The sequence below is a fragment of the Pecten maximus genome, chromosome 18 (assembly GCF_902652985.1).
Source record: "Pecten maximus chromosome 18, xPecMax1.1, whole genome shotgun sequence".
Lineage (NCBI taxonomy): Eukaryota > Metazoa > Mollusca > Bivalvia > Pectinida > Pectinidae > Pecten > Pecten maximus.
In genome coordinates, this window is record NC_047032.1 from 20,881,018 (window position 1) to 20,900,973 (window position 19,956).

A 19,956-nucleotide genomic window follows, 5' to 3' on the forward strand; every position below is an offset into this window, starting at 1 on the left:
TTACAATTCTATTTAGTTCAGTTATTCTGTAGTAAAGTTGTCTTTGTCTCAAATAGGAAAATGGAGAACTCCTGAGTTGAGTTGGGATGTAAAGTTGAGTTCAAGTACAACCAGGTTGGCGATGGTAAAAATCCGCGAAAAATTCAGGACTGGATGAAAGATGTTCTCCTTTCTGAATGTGTCATACTTTCTGAATCAACAGAAGCAAAGATGTGTCCGAAATGCTTTCTCAGATACCACAAGAAACGTCCTGCATCCGAGAATGCCAATGAACCGGAACGGAAAAAAGTTTCCGTAGACAATGATGATTCTGTTGACGAATCTGACACTCTGGACGGGTATCTTTCTGCAGATGATTTATACAATGCCCCTTCTCCGAACAGAAAATATAGCATTTGTCGAACTTACAACATGAAGAGTTCTAGCTGCATCAGTGAGAAAGCAAGACACCAGCTACTTATCAAACATAAAATGTACATGCCTGAGAATTCCAGGGTGTGTTCAAGTCATCTTCTTGGTAAGGATATCAGTCCTGACATTGAGCCGGTTTTGACAGGGAGGGATAAACTTGTTAATCACTTAGCCACCAAGTCACCAGCTGTTATCAACGATTTACTCAAAATCATACAGAACATGTCCAATAACTTGTCACCGCTTGTATTAAACTTCGACAACATGGATGATGAAGATTGCCAAGCTTGGACAGGCTGGGATTGTAATCAATTCAATCAAATACACGATGCATGTTCCGAACATATTACTGGTACAAAAGCATTGTCATCTAAGAATGCCCTTCTGCTGTTTTGGGTTAAGCTCAAAACAGACATATCTTTCACTCAGTTGGCTTCTCTTTTCCGCATTCACAAATCGAGCGTCAGCAGAATTTTCCAGATCGTTACAGATGTTCTAAATCAAGCCGTAGTTCCCACACATCTTGGTCCGGATCACGTGTCTAGGGCGCAAGCGTTGGATCACAATACAGTTTTCACAAAAACATTCTTCGGCAACAAAGTCACTGTAATATTGGATGGTACATATATATATATATCGGCAAAAGTGAAGAACATGAGTTTCAGCGGAAAAGTTACTGCGGTCAAAAATAACGCAACTACGTGAAGTTTATGAGTATTGTGTTCCCTAAAGGTTACGTTCTAGACACTGTCGGCCCATTTCTTGGTAGTGATAATGACGCCAAAATCACCGACAAGATACTTACCTCATTACAAAGTCTGTCAGGTATCCTAGAGGAAGATGATCAGGTAATTGTAGACAGGGGTTTCCGAGACATTTTGAGCAAACTATCAGACGAGGGATACGAGACTCACATGCCGACATTTCTCAAACCTGGACAGAGTCAACATGATGGTATAGAGGCAAACACAGACAGGTGTATCACTAAAACAAGATGGGTGGTCGAAATCACTCTCGTTTCAAGCAATTCAGATTTTTTTTTAAACTGAACTCACATCAAACTACTTCATCAAAAATCTCGAAAGTCTTCTGAAAAGTGTCACGGTATGTCTGAATTGGCTACGTGGACCCATATATCAGCCTTCATCAACAAAAGTAGCCGAAGATGAAAAAGTTGCTCTGGAGATGAAGTCACTTCTAAACAAGTCCAACATCCTAGCAGAGCGTGTTGAGAAAGAGCCAGACCTATCACGGAGAGCCAAATCCCAATGGCAGAAAGCTAGAGGCAGCCCAGCTCGAGTTCCCACGTCTTGACCAAGAATATCTAGAAACTCTGGCATGTGGGACGTACCAGGTGAAGTTGGCCCCCGGATACATATCGGAACATTTGACAGCAGATGGAGATTATGAATCATGGCATACCAACACTCTTCTGACCTGATTCGATGTCAAATCCGATCTCGTCATAAATCGCAAACGAAATATAACATATGGATCCAGTACTTAGTTACCGAACAACCACCAATACAGAATTACTACTGTACGTGTCCAACCGGTCAGAGGACTGTTGGTATGTGTGCTCATATCGCCAGTGTTCTCTTCTACCTTGGGGTCTATGTCCATAGTCAGTCTCGAAAACCACTTCGACCAACTAAGTTTATGCCACTGATGAAGTAAATAGCCCGCTAATACATATAATCCAGAATGTAGGGAACATACTACATTGAATGTTTCTGATATACACAACGTAGCGTCATTGTCACTCTTCAAAAATGATCGACAGTGTCTAGAATGTAACTGTGGAGGAATATAATACTCATATATATATGATATTAAGTTCTAAATACACAAATAATAGATGATGAGCTGAATGAGAAAGAACAAAGCACATTAGTTGTACAACAAAGTCATGGAGATAGGACAATTGGTAAAGGGACTAACATTATCCTCACAAAAATCTTGAAACAAATAGTTTCCTTGAAGGCAAATTCGTCCAATCGTGTTTCCTATAATATTTCAACGTATTTCTTGTCCGGACGAGATGTCTTCACTAGCATGCAGTGCTTTCAGCACTTTCATTCTATATGAAGGTTTATGGGGGGGTTGACTAATAGAAAGTTGCAAAAACGAGGCATATCCAGTAATTCTGAAGCGCATTTTTTTTATGGATTACACAAATGAATGGAGATATTTTCTATCGACAAAATCCGATTGTACTCGGGGTTTGAATTAGACAAAATGCCGTTTAAACGTGCATTCAACTTTATGAGAAATATCATTTTTTATGTTTGATGTCAAATTTCACAGAAACTAACGAAAAGATTCATACAATCATTATCGATATCCGATTACGTTGTCCGATATATAAATGTAATTTAAGTACAATTTTCCTTACAAACAAATAACATTTTGACCTTATAAATAATTGATAAAGTGTGCTTGTGAGTATTTACGACTTTGGTACAAAATGGCCTCGTTCTGGCATGTCCGGAACGGAACAAGGTTTTCATATGTACTATCAGATGCCCCATGGATATGTCTATCCGGGCATTAGGTAAAGGATCGATTTCCTTCGTGGGCGGTTTTAGAGCATTCCTGCAACAGCACCTTTCCGGAGATAGCAGATTATATCATATTTCATTAAATATCAGTCTTCAGGAAAGTACCGGATGAAAAATCATTTAAATAATTTCTACAAGCAACGCAACTGTTATTCGATTAACGTGGTTAAGGAAGATAAAATAATATGTCGAAAAATGATAAATCTTCCTCGACCACGCCCGTCCTGTAAATCTATATGTCAAGAAAAGTTCACATTCTCAAAGTAAGAAACGAAGTAGTGGCAATGGATCAAATAGGCAAATTTGCCTCGTCAATAATTGATAACAAGTTTCTCAAAAAATATTTACCTTTCCGACGATTTAAATCTTAACGGGCCGGAATATTCATAATGCAGTATTTAAGTTTGATTTAATGTCTCTTGGTGATGTCGTTTTGTATCTAGACTGAATTTCGATTTTCACATTGACTCTGTGGTATATTGTGTGCATGTTTGTAGACACTGTGGTATATTATGTCCGTGTTTGTTGACACTGTGGTATATTGTGTCCGTGTTTGTAGACAATGTGGTATATTGTGTCCGTGTTTGTTGACACTGTGGTATATTGTGTCCGTGTTTGTAGACACTGTGGTATATTGTGTCCGTGTTTGTAGACACTGTGGTATATTGTGTCCGTGTTTGTTGACACTGTGGTATATTGTGTCCGTGTTTGTAGACACTGTGGTATATTATGTCCGTGTTTGTTGACACTGTGGTATATTGTGTCCGTGTTTGTAGACACTGTGGTATATTGTGTCCGTGTTTGTTGACACTGTGGTATATTATGTCCGTGCTTGTAGACACTGTGGTATATTGTGTCCGTGTTTGTAGACACTGTGGTATATTGTGTCCGTGTTTGTTGACACTGTGGTATATTGTGTCCGTGTTTGTAGACACTGTGGTATATTGTGTCCGTGTTTGTAGACACTGTGGTATATTGTGTCCGTGTTTGTTGACACTGTGGTATATTATGTCCGTGTTTGTTGACACTGTGGTATATTATGTCCGTGTTTGTAGACACTGTGGTATATTGTGTCCGTGTTTGTAGACACTGTGGTATATTGTGTCCGTGTTTGTTGACACTGTGGTATATTGTGTCCGTGTTTGTAGACACTGTGGTATATTGTGTCCGTGTTTGTAGACACTGTGGTATATTGTGTCCGTGTTTGTTGACACTGTGGTATATTCTGTCCGTGTTTGTTGACACTGTGGTATATTATGTCCGTGTTTGTAGACACTGTGGTATATTGTGTCCGTGTTTGTTGACACTGTGGTATATTTCTGTCCGTGTTTGTAGACCCTGTGGTATATTATATCCGTGTTTGTAGACATTGTGGTATATTGTGTCCGTGTTTGTTGACACTGTGGTATATTATGTCCGTGTTTGTTGACGCTGTGGTATATTGTGTCCGTGTTTGTAGATACTGTGGTATGGTGTGTCCATGTTTGTTGACACTGTGGTATATTGTGTCCGTGTTTGTAGACACTGTGGTATATTGTGTCCGTGTTTGTAGACACTGTGGTATATTGTGTCCGTGTTTGTTGACACTGTGGTATATTATGTCCGTGTTTGTTGACACTGTGGTATATTATGTCCGTGTTTGTAGACACTGTGGTATATTGTGTCCGTGTTTGTTGACACTGTGGTATATTGTGTCCGTGTTTGTAGACACTGTGGTATATTGTGTCCGTGTTTGTAGACACTGTGGTATATTGTGTCCGTGTTTGTTGACACTGTGGTATATTGTGTCCGTGTTTGTAGACACTGTGGTATATTGTGTCCGTGTTTGTAGACACTGTGGTATATTGTGTCCGTGTTTGTTGACACTGTGGTATATTGTGTCCGTGTTTGTTGACACTGTGGTATATTATGTCCGTGTTTGTAGACACTGTGGTATATTGTGTCCGTGTTTGTTGACACTGTGGTATATTGTGTCCGTGTTTGTAGACACTGTGGTATATTATGTCCGTGTTTGTTGACACTGTGGTATATTGTGTCCGTGTTTGTAGACACTGTGGTATATTGTGTCCGTGTTTGTTGACACTGTGGTATATTGTGTCCGTGCTTGTAGACACTGTGGTATATTGTGTCCGTGTTTGTAGACACTGTGGTATATTGTGTCCGTGTTTGTTGACACTGTGGTATATTGTGTCCGTGTTTGTAGACACTGTGGTATATTGTGTCCGTGTTTGTAGACACTGTGGTATATTGTGTCCGTGTTTGTTGACACTGTGGTATATTATGTCCGTGTTTGTTGACACTGTGGTATATTATGTCCGTGTTTGTAGACACTGTGGTATATTGTGTCCGTGTTTGTAGACACTGTGGTATATTGTGTCCGTGTTTGTTGACACTGTGGTATATTGTGTCCGTGTTTGTAGACACTGTGGTATATTGTGTCCGTGTTTGTAGACACTGTGGTATATTGTGTCCGTGTTTGTTGACACTGTGGTATATTCTGTCCGTGTTTGTTGACACTGTGGTATATTATGTCCGTGTTTGTAGACACTGTGGTATATTGTGTCCGTGTTTGTTGACACTGTGGTATATTTCTGTCCGTGTTTGTAGACCCTGTGGTATATTATATCCGTGTTTGTAGACATTGTGGTATATTGTGTCCGTGTTTGTTGACACTGTGGTATATTATGTCCGTGTTTGTTGACGCTGTGGTATATTGTGTCCGTGTTTGTAGATACTGTGGTATATTGTGTCCATGTTTGTTGACACTGTGGTATATTGTGTCCATGTTTGTTGACACTGTGGGATATTGTGTCCGTGTTTGTAGACACTGTGGTATATTGTGTCCGTGTTTGTTGACACTGTGGTATATTGTGTCCGTGTTTGTTGACACTGTGGTATATTGTGTCCATGTTTGTTGACACTCTGGCATATTATGTCCGTGTTTGTAGACACTGTGGTATATTGTGTCCGTGTTTGTTGACACTGTGGTATATTATGTCCGTGTTTGTTGACACTGTGGTATATTATGTCCGTGTTTGGTGACACTGTGGTATATTATGTCCGTGTTTGTAGACACTGTGGTATATTGTGTCCGTGTTTGTAGACACTGTGGTATATTGTGTCCGTGTTTGTTGACACTGTGGTATATTGTGTCCGTGTTTGTTGACACTGTGGTATATTGTGTCCGTGTTTGTTGACACTGTGGTATATTGTGTCCGTGTTTGTTGACACTGTGGTTTAGTCTGTCCGTGTTTGTTGACCCTGTGGTATATTGTGTCCGTGTTTGTAGACACTGTGGTATATTGTGTCCGTCTTTGTTGACACTGTTGTATATTATGTCCGTGTTTGTAGACACTGTGGTATATTATGTCCGTGTTTGTTGACACTGTGGTATATTATGTCCGTGTTTGTAGACACTGTGGTATATTATGTCCGTGTTTGTAGACACTGTGGTATATTGTGTCCGTGTTTGTAGACACTGTGGTATATTGTGTCCCTGTTTGTTGACAATGTGGTATATTCTGTCCGTGTTTGTAAACACTGTGGTATATTCTGTCCGTGTTTATTGACGCTATGGTATATTCTGTCCGTGTTTGTTGACACTGTGGTATATTCTGTCCATGTTTATTGACGCTATGGTATATTCTGTCCGTGTTTGTTGACACTGTGGTATATTCTGTCCATGTTTATTGACGCTGTGGTATATTCTGTCAATGCAGGTTTGTTGACACTGTTTATCATTTTTTTTATTGCTACAAATTATCATTTGGCTATTTTACTGATATATATCTCATTAGATATAAAAAGTAAGAAGGCTGATTGTCATTCATCCTTGTATCCCTTAATAATTTTGACGTTATTTACACATTGTAATAATCATAATGATAAACACAGCAAAATCGAAACAAACTCAGAAACAGAATTCTCAGAATTTGCAAATTCTGATTTAAAAAAAACAACAGATAAGGGCACGGAATACGGGTAAGTGACAAAAGGCCTTTAACGGTTGTGTGTACCCAGCGCCACAACACACGTTGTACCCGGCCCGTGTGTATACAATGTATGTATACAGGTCGGTGATTAGACATGGATATACCCCGAACACCAGGTAATGGCAGTTCACGATAGAGGTACGTACTCAAACAGACGCGTACGTATACGTATATACGTGTTTGGAACCGATTACTGTTGTCGGGATCTCCAAACATATCCTTTTATCGTATAAAGTTTGATATTTAGAGTAAATGGACATGCTTTATTATATATGTGGTATATACCTGTATACCTACCTGTACACCCACCTGTATACCTACAATGTACCTGTATACCTACACTGACCTATGTATAGGTACTGCCATCATAGGGTGTATGTGTAGTCGGTTGATATACATTGTATGGACGATAATCAGATATTTCATTTTTAACTTTGACTATTTTGTAATTAGATGTCATTACCTCTGCTAACCACGAGATACCGTAACACAACCAGATCATAGAGGGATTAGTGGCGACTGGACTAACGAAACTCCGGATTGGTGGCGACTGGACTAACGAAACTCCGGATTGGTGGCGACAGGACTTACGAAACTCCGGATTGGTGGCGACTGGACTAGCGAAACTCCGGATTGGTGGCGACTGGACTAACGAAACTCCGGATTGGTGGTGACTGGACTAACGAAATTCCGGATCAGTGGTAAGTGGAACAACGACATTTTGATTTAGTGGTGCCTCGATTGAGACTGTTATATTAATTTGACAATATTCATACACAATTAAAAAATCATCAAATCACGGAAAGCAACACGCCCAGTATAACGAGATTCCGGATTACATAATGGTGGCTCGATTATCGAGGCTAAGTGGTGCCTGAAATATAACACCGATTACTGGTACAATTTGGAACAGAAAACAAATACGATAAAGCCTCCCCTTTCTTCCATTTGAAGGCTGAATTAACGAGATTGTGGATAAGTGGTACCACCAATCTTCGGTGGATGGATTAACGGAATTTCATATTAGGGCTACCCTCTACCTTCCATGGCTTATAAGTGGTACCCCATCAGTGTGGTGACCGCTGCCTTAGTAGCTGAAGTAGATTAAAGAGATTTCGGATCAGTGGTTTGCCCTCTCTTCGGTGGCTAGTTTAGCAAAATTAAAAATGAGTGACCCCGACTTTTGGTGTCCCCTTGACACCCGTCCTCATATGACCCTATACATATGTATGTTGGTATGACCATGGCTGTTAGTGTCACCTCGACACCCGTGCTAATATGACCCTATACATATGTATGTTGGTATGACCATGGATGTTAGTGTCACCTCGACACCCGTGCTAATATGACGGTGGCTGTTGATGTCTCCTTGATGAGGGTTCTTATTGTTGGATGGAACAACCAGAGACCCAGACAAAGCCCACATGGTCACCCAGGTGACCCATACAATTTCAATGTGTCACCAAGCCACACTCCTGTTTTGCGGCCATTAAGGGTCATCTATATAGGAGAATAATGCTGAAGTTTAAAACCGAATAAATATCTACAAATTTCCACAAAACTAATCGTGTAATATACCAAGTTGTTTGTCTTAACATGTAGTTTCTTAAAACCATCAATGATTTGCTGCGGATAGTAACAGTATACTCAGAGTTACTTTGTGGAATAAGATATAGCAGAATATATTTATAAGCCATACAAACAGAGACCTGTATATCAGATATACACGTCTCTGATACAAAATTAAAATCTAAACACTTATCATGATGTAATGCTCACAAGTGTCTATTATGGCGTGTCAAACGTTGCAATATTCAATATATATGAAATATGGAATACAAAAATGGAATTATTGAATATTGCAACTTTTGACACGCCATAGTCTATATCATTGGTTTTCCTTTGTTCTCCTATATTAACTCTTTTCTTTGAGCTTTAAAAAGTGGGCAAATGGAGAACACCCCGTCTATAGCACACAAAAGGGGCATTTTTTGACAGGATTTTAATTTACGTATGAATAAACACTTGTTTCGTTTTAAACTTGAAATGCAAATGGCGGCTGTGAATAATATTTATTACACAAGTATTGTATATCGGGGGCATTTCAAACATCAAAAATACTCTTCTGTGATTTAGGTGGTTCCGAGGACGTAAAACCCCGTAAAACAAGCGACCCAATAGTCTTATGTCATGACCCAACTTTATTGTGTCACCAGTTAGTGTTAGTGCCCTTGGTATACATGTATATACATATTGTATCTAATTTAAATTTGTTATAACTAGTATGTATCTGTCTTTTGTTTAGGCGCTAGATATCAGATTTTTATTATTGATATCAGTACCTACGAAAACTTATAGTCCATACGATTTGGCTTGACGATAAAATATTCTGATCTGTTTATTATTGCGAAAAGGGCTTACATTTAAACTTGAACGAATACTAAGAAAATAACATTTACTTCTTGTAAACGGTTGTAAAGACCTAGCCACGGTTCGATAATCAAGTATACATACCTAAATTGACTTGGCACTTGGCAATTATTCAATACTGGTATTGAATACAGTAGATGAGCACTGAATAGATTGTCTACTCCAGGTCCGAACAATACCTATCTTTTAGGGGTTCATTCCAGTCTAGCCAGTCCAGTCCGGTAACTATCGAGGTATTAACCTGTTAAGTAACATGTTGAAGCTATCTACTAGTATTCTTAATATGAGGCTGAGTAAATGGGCTGACGAGAACAACATATTATCAGATGCCCAATTTGGTTTCCGTTCAGGTATGGGAACAATCGACGCAATATTGCGTTGCACCTATATTGTTGATTTGTTGGTTATCAAAAAGCGTTCGATAATACTGATCGGTGTACATTATGGTATAAAATAGCCAAACTTGGTGTTCGTGGCAAAAGTATGTCTGTAATAAAATCATTGTATAGTCATATTAAATCTAGCACCCTTGTTGACGAAAAAAATTCAGATTGTTTTGACAACAAGACCGGGGTCTTACAAAGGGAAATTGTCTCCCCGATTTTGTTTAGCATGCTTGTTAATGATTGTGAAGCTAGATTTTTTACGGGCCGGTGTACAGCCCCTTGACTTACTAGAATTGTCCATATCTTTGTTAATGTATACTGATGACATGGTTTTGTTTTCTGAAAGTATACGTGGTTTACAGTCGATGCTTGACAAACTTAAAGATTATACAGAAAAGTGGTCCCTGACAGTCAATGTTGCTAAAATGAAAGTTGTGGTTTTCCGAAAGTCCGACAGATTGTCACAAGATAAAAATGTTATTTTAATGGTACATTACTTGAAAATGTAGATAGTGTTTGCTATCTTGGTTTGTTGTTAAACTATAACGGTAATTTTAATCTATCCGCAAAAACAGTTAGCTTCACAATACAGGGAAGTATTATTTGCAATAAAAAAACAACTTTTTCCACATTACTAAGTCTGTTCGACACATATGTAGGAAGTGTGGCGGGGTATAGTAGTGAAGTATGGGGTTTCCATACAGCCCCTGATATTGAGAAAGTACATTTAGATTTTTGTAAAAAATATTCTTGGAGTTAAACGATCGACACCAAATGGTTTCCAGTGGTCCTCTCTCGTAAATTGAAAATACTTAAATACTGGTGTAAATTATCTTCTACCAAAAATTGTATATTTAAATGCATGTTACGAATATATGTACAACGATTGTGAGGTGAACCCAAATTGTAAAAACTGGGTTGCCAAAGTAAAACAGGAGCTGTGCTCACTAGGTATGATGAAAATATAAATCATTCCATAGCTATAGTAAAACAACGATTGTTAGACAATTTCAAACAAGAATTTGATATTTTTTTTCATGTCATCGTCGAAATGTGTTTTATACAGGCATGTTGTAGATCACTTAACGTTGCAAACATATCTTTTAAAACAAATTCCTGCTAATTATAAAAAAAAAACTATTGTTAGATTACGTGTATCTTCCCACTGTCTTCTTATCGAATCAGGTAGACATAGAAACGTACCTAGGCATCTTAGAACCGGCCCTGTTTGTCTTATTGACATCGAGGATGAATATCACTTCATTTTTAAAAGCCCCTTTGTACAGTGAGCTGAGAATCAAATATATTAAGCCCTATTATCAAATAAATCCCTCCGTCTTCAAATTAGTTATATTTCTATCGTCTGGTAATACAAAAGAATTGTGTAATTTAGGAAAATTTGTTCATCATGCAAACATATTACGAGGAAATTATTTAGCAGAAAATTAGATTTTGTAATTTGATGTATGCAAATCTTGTACTATAAACTGTATCAGTTTACGATTATTAAAGAATTGAATTAGTTAATTTTAAATGTATTACTTCACAGTTTACTATGGACAATGTATAGATACAGGTGGATTTTCTGGAGAATGGAAGAGGGAGGAACTTATCTATCAAATACTGGCTACAAGTATTCCATTATGACAAGAAGAACCAATAGAGTGTACTGGGGATGTGTTAGAAGAGATCTTAACTACACTGCATCATTAACCACTGTTGATAATATTCCTGTTGGAAATCACAACCATCAGCCCGCCACTCTTGGTCTTGCTGCTGATGATGTATTTGAAGTAAACCTGAAGAAAAGATGTAGATGAAATTACACCGATACCATCACTATATAATGAGGGATAGGGAGTTCGATGCAGATGCCAAGACTTAGAGAAAGTTCCTAACAAAACCAAGGAGGGAAAAGGCCATGTACCAGCGCATTGATACTAGATTGCGCATCCTGAAGGACAGACTACTCGGGAATGGCGAACTTGACGTTTATGCGTATGGTGACGCAGATTCTCATTTGATTCACCTGAATGAGTAAAACCCAACTACATATTCGCTCGAAAATTTTGAACTGAACGATAAGCTGAGATATGAACATTTTGCTATTATATTTATCAATGCTACATTATAATGAATTATCTTAGCAATAGGACATTGTTTATACTTTTTGCTATATGTAAATTACACTCGTCAAGATAGTGTTTTCGCTAAACCTGTAGTTACCAAGTGTTAGTGTTAAATACTGGTGCTCATTCTTTAATATTTATCTGTATTTTTATACAAATACTGTGATAATTCAACTGTTTCGTTTTTCAAGATTTTATAATAATGTTTTTCTTATCAAGCATATTAAACAAATTTATATTGATCAAATTGTGATATAGGAAGTCATTTTTCTATAATGGTAAATTTTTTTAAATAATATGGCGAAGTCTTATGACTGGTTGTTTAAATCATGTTTGACTTAAAATAACTTGTGATATGAACTGCATATTTTTAACATGCATTTAGTTTATAAATGATAATATTGATGAATTAATAGTATAGATACAATTTAGATGTGGTAGTTTAGATTGATATTATGGTATTTTTAAATGATATGTATGCAAGTCTTCATAACTGTGATAACTAAACTATTAATGAATTATTTGTAACTGGTTAATGAAATAAAACATGTTAGAAAATATTCAAGTTTACCTTGTCTTCCTGTGTTGTCAGTGTTTTGATAGTAATTAAGCATCTGTGTTGTTTTAATAAAATACACCTATTCCACTCTGGTCAACAGTTTCCTCTCCCTTTTTCTCACCTAAAATCTCAAATGTTGGCTAGACTGGAAGACACCCTTTTATGATTTGGTTTATACTGTATAACGTATCAGCCCTATGGAATACTTTGTGGTAAATTTAAGCACCAGTAACACAGGTTTTAAGAAGATTGTGGGTTCTAACGGAGTAAGCTTTTATCCATTCAAAACAAAAATTATTTAAACAGAAAAATAGCCTTCTATAACTCCCAAAATGGTTCCAAAAGGCTTGTGATGCTACTACATTGATATCCTGAAAGAATCGCGATTGTCTCTTTACCCAAATAAATCTAAAGCTGTTCTAGAGGTGACGGACACGCGAAATTTACTTTTTGTATGTGACGATCTGTTACCATGGTAACGAAAAAGGAAGTAGACACTCGGAAATAGGAAGGATTTTTGTTTATTTCTATATTTATTTTGTTTGTTTGCAAATTATTTCTGACACGCTTGACGTTTGGAATCTTTCCTTCTTTATTGTAGATTAACAAGATGATAGAGCCCCCGCTATACTCGCCCCACCCCGCGGGCACAGCTGTAGTCACAACGACCGAGGACATACATGTACCCTCTCCCCCTCCGACCCCTCCCCCGGACTACCAGTCAGTTGTCATGCAAGGTAGGCATATTTGATTTAAACCTTTACCAGAAAAACCGATATTGATGAACATTTTGCTTTGCACATAATGTAATTCCGAAGAAGACTACATGGCAAATTATCGAAATAGACCATTCGCTCTGCTGTCGGAGTGAATATCTTATGTACTTTTATAAATAGATATAAACAGTCATGTTTATATATTTGTAGTTTACATAGTTCGGTAGAATATATATTACACATTTGTTAAGGTATTTATTTTATTTCCCTACCAGAAATGACAATTCTACTACGCAAAATAACAGGAAGGAAATTTTCTTATGCATTCGAGCTGGTGTTTAGTGAAATTTAGATCAATTGTTTGTAAACATTTTGTTTATTTGACAAAAGTTTGGGATATATTCTGTTTAAATGGCAAGGAAGCATGGGACCTGACGGATTTGTTAAATGTGTATATAGAGTATAGAGTATATTTGTTTAAGAGACACTACTACAGAAGGGGTGACATTTTACCCGTGTCATGTCCAGCCTACTAACACGTTTTAAAACTTTCTTTCTCCATGTACATCGTAATTCAACACATTTCAAAGGTCCGACAGTATCATATACCTCATTCTCATCTATCAAAATACTTCCTTTCGTTTCACTCTATCAGTGCACGGCTACACTAGCTATAAGTGCCCTGAATGGCGTACGATTCTGTGTCTGGATGTTGAACCGTGACCCCCAGACTATGCGCACCCGTATACACTGTACATGTGTATCCGGGTATCACGCCGATAAAAAATGTAGTGAGCAATTCATTTTCTCGAAAAAAGGCAAAGATATGAAAGCAGTTCGGTAGTCTTGGATCAAGAGTAATTTTACATTATGGCCATTGGTGAAGCTGTTGTTTTAATAGTGTATTTATTTAGTTTAAACTTTTTTTTATTAATGTAAACTGCAAAAGTACATACATTATAAAAGAATTGAAAAGATTCAGAAACAAGTACTTAATACTTATGTAAATCCGTCTCCTTGTGTGTATAGAGTTTCTATTGAACAGTACTGACAATTTTACATGTATCAAATATATAACATGTGTAGGGGGAAGAAACAGAAAGGGTGCAAGGGTTTAGAAATGGATAATGCTGGGGATATTTCTTCATTTTAGGACCAACCGCTGGTTGCATAATAATATACAACATATGGCGAGCCATTAGGGCTGCACCTGCTGTTAAAAGGAGAACGTATACAAACAATACTGCAGATAAAGGCAAGGCGCTTAGATTGACGAGTACAGTTTTGAACACAATCAAAAATGTTCCATTGTACTGTACTGACATATCTGAACCATATAGCAAGGTATTAACATTATAATTAGGATGACGGCTCCTAAACTATTGAATTCTTATCTACTGGTAGTCAGTAGGAGGAATTGCTCGGTAGTTTCAATAGACCGACTAAAAGAACATATAGGGCTATTAACTATGTTATGTGAGTACAAGTGACTATCTAAGGAGCTGTAGTTCATCCGAAGTCGTGCATGATGGATCTGGTCGTGTGTATTAGCACCGGCAACTTTAAGGTAATTGAAGGATTGTGTTCTATATCGGGAAGTAAGTTCCATAAATCAGCTGATGAGGGCAGGAAAGAATCATCATAGAGATTAGTTCGACAATTTACTTGATAAAAATTGTAAGCTCTTCAGGTATTATGGGAATGTATATTGGTGTGACGAGCAGGTAGAACGTTGGTTAGGTAAGAAGGGCGTTGGTTAGGTAAGAAGGGCGTTGGTTAGGTAAGAAGAGAGTTAGTTAGGTAAGAAGGGCGTTAGTTAGGTAAGAAGGGTGTTAGTTAGGTAAGAAGGGCGTTAGTTAGGTAAGAAGGGTGTTAGTTAGGTAAGAAGGGCGTTGGTTAGGTAAGAAGGGCGTTAGTTAGGTAAGAAGGGCGTTAGTTAGGTAAGAAGGGCGTTAGTTAGGTAAGAAGGACGTTAGTTAGGTAAGAAGGGCGTTAGTTAGGTAAGAAGGGCGTTGGTTAGGTAAGAAGGGTGTTAGTTAGGTAAGAAGGGTGTTAGTTAGGTAAGAAGGGCGTTAGTTAGGTAAGAAGGGTGTTAGTTAGGTAAGAAGGGTGTTAGTTAGGTAGGAAGGGCGTTGGTTAGGTAAGAAGGGCACTGACCACGAACAATCTGATGAAAAGTTTAACGTGTTTCCTTATTACAAAAGGGGGTCCCGACCGGTTTCTACATATAGCCTATCATGACTTGTCAAGATTCTAGCTGATTCGAGTTGTATATTTTCAAGGATCTGTCTTTGGCATTAGGATATGTTGTCCTATACAATAACGCAGTACTCTAAACAGAAGTCTGATCAATGTCAATCTAATTAAAATCTAGATGGTCATTCTCACTACGTAACATGCACATCTAACAACATCCCATAAGGGATCACGTCAGGGTGACCTTTTTGATTAGCAAATCAAGCCAGAATCTTGGAATTTAATTTTGTATGTCCGAATTAGCATGACTAGAGTGCATAACTTGCATAATCTGTCAATTTATTTCAAGTCATTTCGTCCCACAAAACATATAGGTATATGTACATGCTGTACCGAAATGGTTTGCTTCGAGGACATCAACAAATTAACAATTCGTCCTGAAGGTGAAATATACACATCTCAAAGGTCATCAGAACGTGTGAGAATGACCATCTAAATTTTAATTAAATTGGATCAATGTAAAGAATATTGTTAGAAGACACTTCCTCTCAATACTAATTTTAAGATCCCTAAGCAGTTTTTAGAGGTTTGGTTTGTTTTTGTTTAACGTCCTATTAACAGCCAGGGTCATTTAAGAACATGCCGGGTTTTGATGGTGGAGGAAAACCGGAGTATCCGGAGAAAAAACACCGGCCTACGGTCAGTACCTGGCAACTGCCCCACGTAGGTTTCGAACTCGCAACCCAGTGGTGGAGGGCTAGTGTTAAAGTGTCTGTACACCTTAACCACTCGGCCACCGCAGCCCCCAGTTTATAGAGGCTTTGCTAATAGTATATTGTATATGGTCAGTTCAACTTCCGTTAGCTGAGATAGTGATACTGAGGTGTTTTGTTAATGAAATGTTGTTCATAAGTAAAGATGGTGAATCGGTTTATCAGGTTTCTTGCTTACAGTCATTGTTACAGTTTTGTCAGGGTTAAAATTAACAAGCCATGTCTTATACCACCCGTGAATTTTCGTTAGATTGTCATACAACTGTTTGCAGTCAGATTCGGCGATCCACTTCGACAAATAGAGAAGTTTCGTCAGCAAATAGTTTTATAGTGCAATTAGTATCTTGAGCAGTGGCGTTTATGAATATTAAAGATAGGAATGGACCTAAGATTGATCCCTGGGAAATTCCTGCTGTGATTTATACTAAGTAGGATTGTTTACCATTTATAACGACACGTTGATAGCGATTGGGTAAGTAGTTTGAGAACCCAGGCAGAAAGATTTCCTGTGATACCGAATAATCTTATTTTAGAAAGGAGGTATCGATGTCAAACTCGGTCAAACGTATTGCTGATATCACAGAAGACTTATCTACCTTGATCCAGTTGTATTTATGTGAAAAGTGACATATTACATTGTATCAAAGTATATCATTAGCATATCATTGCCCTCGATGTAACAAATTATATAAAAAAAATAACTGAGTATATGCTTCAAGTTAAAGGTGTTACACCTCCTACAAATAGGATTATTAATCAACTAAAAACACGAATAGACTCATATGTATTTTTCTTCAACAATAAAAGCTACACACTTTACACTATAACTACCCTCTGAAATTGTCGCTTTCTTATTTATCTTTAGAATAAAAAAATGATAATAATTAATTGCGTCCCGAAAAAATTCTAAATCGCTCCGCCTCCATATTTAATGAAATACTGATTGCGCATGCGCGAAAAACAGAAACACAAACAGAATTGACGATCGCACTAAGAAGCTAGGATGGCAGCCAGTGTTAACAACTCCATAAAAGAAGGAATTAAGCGTAAATTAGATTATAAAACGAATAAAGGGAATAATTTCAATCGGAGACTGCATAGATAGGTGGAATTATATATAAAAAACGACAATTGAATCGGAACACATGCGGAAATGGCATAGTTTTTGTTGGAGAGGCAAGTGTGTAACGTACACACGTACGTAGAGTAACGTTCGGGCTGTTGTATTCTTTACTGAGAACTGTGAGCTTATGATGCGATTAAATCAATGGTTAAGATTTCTTTTGTGATATGTATTGATTGCAGATTGACAATTTATCGTTCACCTTCTTAGACATATGGATAAACCACATTTGTATCAATCCAGCGAAATGTGGCCGAAGTTGGTAAAGCTAATATAAGAAGCTTTTCAGTTCGAGGGTGGCAGCATGCAGAGAATCGTGATATTTCGCGATGGATAATATTAAAATGTTTATTTTGTTTTTATTTTATTTTTGCCTTAAAACCTCAGGATTTCAAATTTGTAGTTATGATAGGCAACAGGCAGTATTTGCCAAACTGATTTCTACCATATTTGTTTTCTGCTGTATGTAAATCTCTTCCAGAATGCACTGCGATCAAGGTCACGTGTATGTAAAGGAGATTATAATGTTGGCCTCTTTCATAGACAGGGATATTCAGAAGTTCGTAATTTGGCTTCATGGCGACACTTTTTGACGTTATATATTTTTTTTCGTATATGGACTAAATGCCATTTATTGTCAAAATAATAATAATGTTTACACTCTGTCGGAGGTATAGCATCCTTAATGTAAACACCTTCTTCAAACCATGCCGACAAACGAGCGCGGTCATCTCAGTATTCCGTTTCCATTTGCCAAGCGAAGAAAAGTTCCGTTAAATAAGTATGAATATTCATGTCAAACTGACTGTTTTCCACGGGTCTCAAGTAAAACGAAAAGAAGACTCCGTCGAGGCCGACGATATGGCCGTCTACTGTATATATGACATGTGTTATATGTTTGATGCTTCTTGTTATCTATTGTTTTTTCTATCTTCCAAGATGAACCTGTTGGTCTACCATTCTCCCAAGAACGTCGAGAGGAACATAATGGAGGTATGATCTACCCACGACAACTCCTGCCATGTATACAGTAAACACATTCAGATACCGAATTTAAACGAAATGTTCATTGTGTTGTGCAATTATCTTTTTAAAATAACTTTTAATAGAACAGTAATCGCTATCAGTATTGAAGTGAACTGATATACTATGTACTTTGACAGTCTCGGCTAAGTTGGTAACTTTTTAACGTTAACGTAGACCTGAGTTATCTGATCTCGTTTTTATTCCCTCACAGGAATATAATGTATAAACAAATGCAAGACTGGTTTACCTGCCGTATTTTACTACTCTCGCTTGGCTTGACTTCGATGATACATAATTGGTACTAAGGCTGGTGCCCCAGTCTATGATAACGGCCTGCCTCCTCCTGTAGTCTACTATAGTGACTATGGTCTAGTTATTGTAGACGCGAACTGACTGTGGTTACATGTAATGCGCATGTATAAAGAAACAAGAGGTTACGATGCGCATGTCTAGTCGACTTAGCTCAACCTCTTGGTCCGACTACAGTAACTAGACCTCGTTTGCACATGCGTCACCATTTGGAAGCACGGTAGTGATTGGCTGTTGTTTATACGCATATGTAATCTTATAAGACGGAACAGTCTGACTATAGCTAATAGATGACGCTCGTAGTAGGCTAATTAAGTGAGACTCCGTATTGGGGAAATATGGCCGATACGACGTTTTATTTCTGATCACATGACCTATTTCTTGTCTATTGATTTGTTTATTTATATATCCATATTGTTGGGACTTTCAGGCATACAGGTGGTGGCGACCATTGATATTCTTCCACCCTTACCGGAGTACCAGCGTGAACCTGGGTCAGGTGAGTCACATGTGTCGTGAGGCCAGGTCGAGCAGGTCTCATGCATAGGTATGGGGAGTGAAGGTCACGTCACATGTTTATGTCACGTGGCCGAGCAGTTAGGTCACTAATCCGAAGGTTTCTGCTGATTTATCAGCTATTTAAAATAGCATCTGGTATATGAGCCCATTGACAGGAGTTGTGATGTACATGAAAGTCCGTCAATATCAGATTTTTTAAAGGTCGATAAAACATGAGAAACCTTCGGGCTACTAGGTCACGTGGCTCAAACTACCTGGTCCATTCCCGTTGAATCCAAATCACATCATATCTTTAAATTCCATCATCGTTCGGAATCGACCTGTTTGGTTCCGAACCTTGACGAAATTGGGAGAGATGCATTTAGAATTCTGTATACGTGTACTTGGTGAACGTTGGCCTTTCCTATCCTGTAATGTAACCCACGGCGGTCCTGAGGGCTATTAGATTGTATAATGTACTGTTTATTATTTTTAGAATCGCCTCCGTCATACGAGTCCCTGTTCGGCCGTGTAAAGGCTGCCCAGCAGTCGTCCAGCTCCACTTTCGTTTTCTGCAGTTCATTGTGTAAAGTGATTCTTAGCTCAGGTGGGTAATTTTTGTTATTAGATCAGGTAACTATTTTACTATTGAAAAAAATATGTACAAAATAACATCAATATTGATTTGTCCAAGATGTAAGTATGTTTACAAATATTGTAGGTTGTAACTTTTACTGTATTTACTGTATTTCCGGTACACAGTTTTACTAACTGTATGTTCTTCCGGTACATGGATGTACTAACTGTCATTGCATTGGTATATTTACTTCGGGTACATGTAGGAACC

At 37.8% G+C, this 19,956-nt stretch overlaps 1 protein-coding gene across 2 annotated transcripts in view; it reads left to right on the forward strand.

Moving 5' to 3' along the window:
• Window positions 1–19,956, forward strand: part of LOC117316850 — a 34,347-nt gene that overhangs the window by 6,187 nt on the left and 8,204 nt on the right. The window contains exons 1-6 of one of the 2 annotated variants that reach the window (XM_033871630.1): window positions 6,960–7,102; window positions 7,418–7,665; window positions 13,070–13,205; window positions 18,216–18,269; window positions 19,042–19,110; window positions 19,606–19,716. In XM_033871630.1, the coding sequence (XP_033727521.1) occupies window positions 13,079–13,205; window positions 18,216–18,269; window positions 19,042–19,110; window positions 19,606–19,716 (361 nt within the window). In that variant the 5' untranslated portion in view covers window positions 6,960–7,102; window positions 7,418–7,665; window positions 13,070–13,078. Of the gene's footprint in view, window positions 1–6,959; window positions 7,103–7,417; window positions 7,666–13,069; window positions 13,206–18,215; window positions 18,270–19,041; window positions 19,111–19,605; window positions 19,717–19,956 lie in introns of those variants that run through there. The other variant, XM_033871631.1, reaches the window with a different exon arrangement.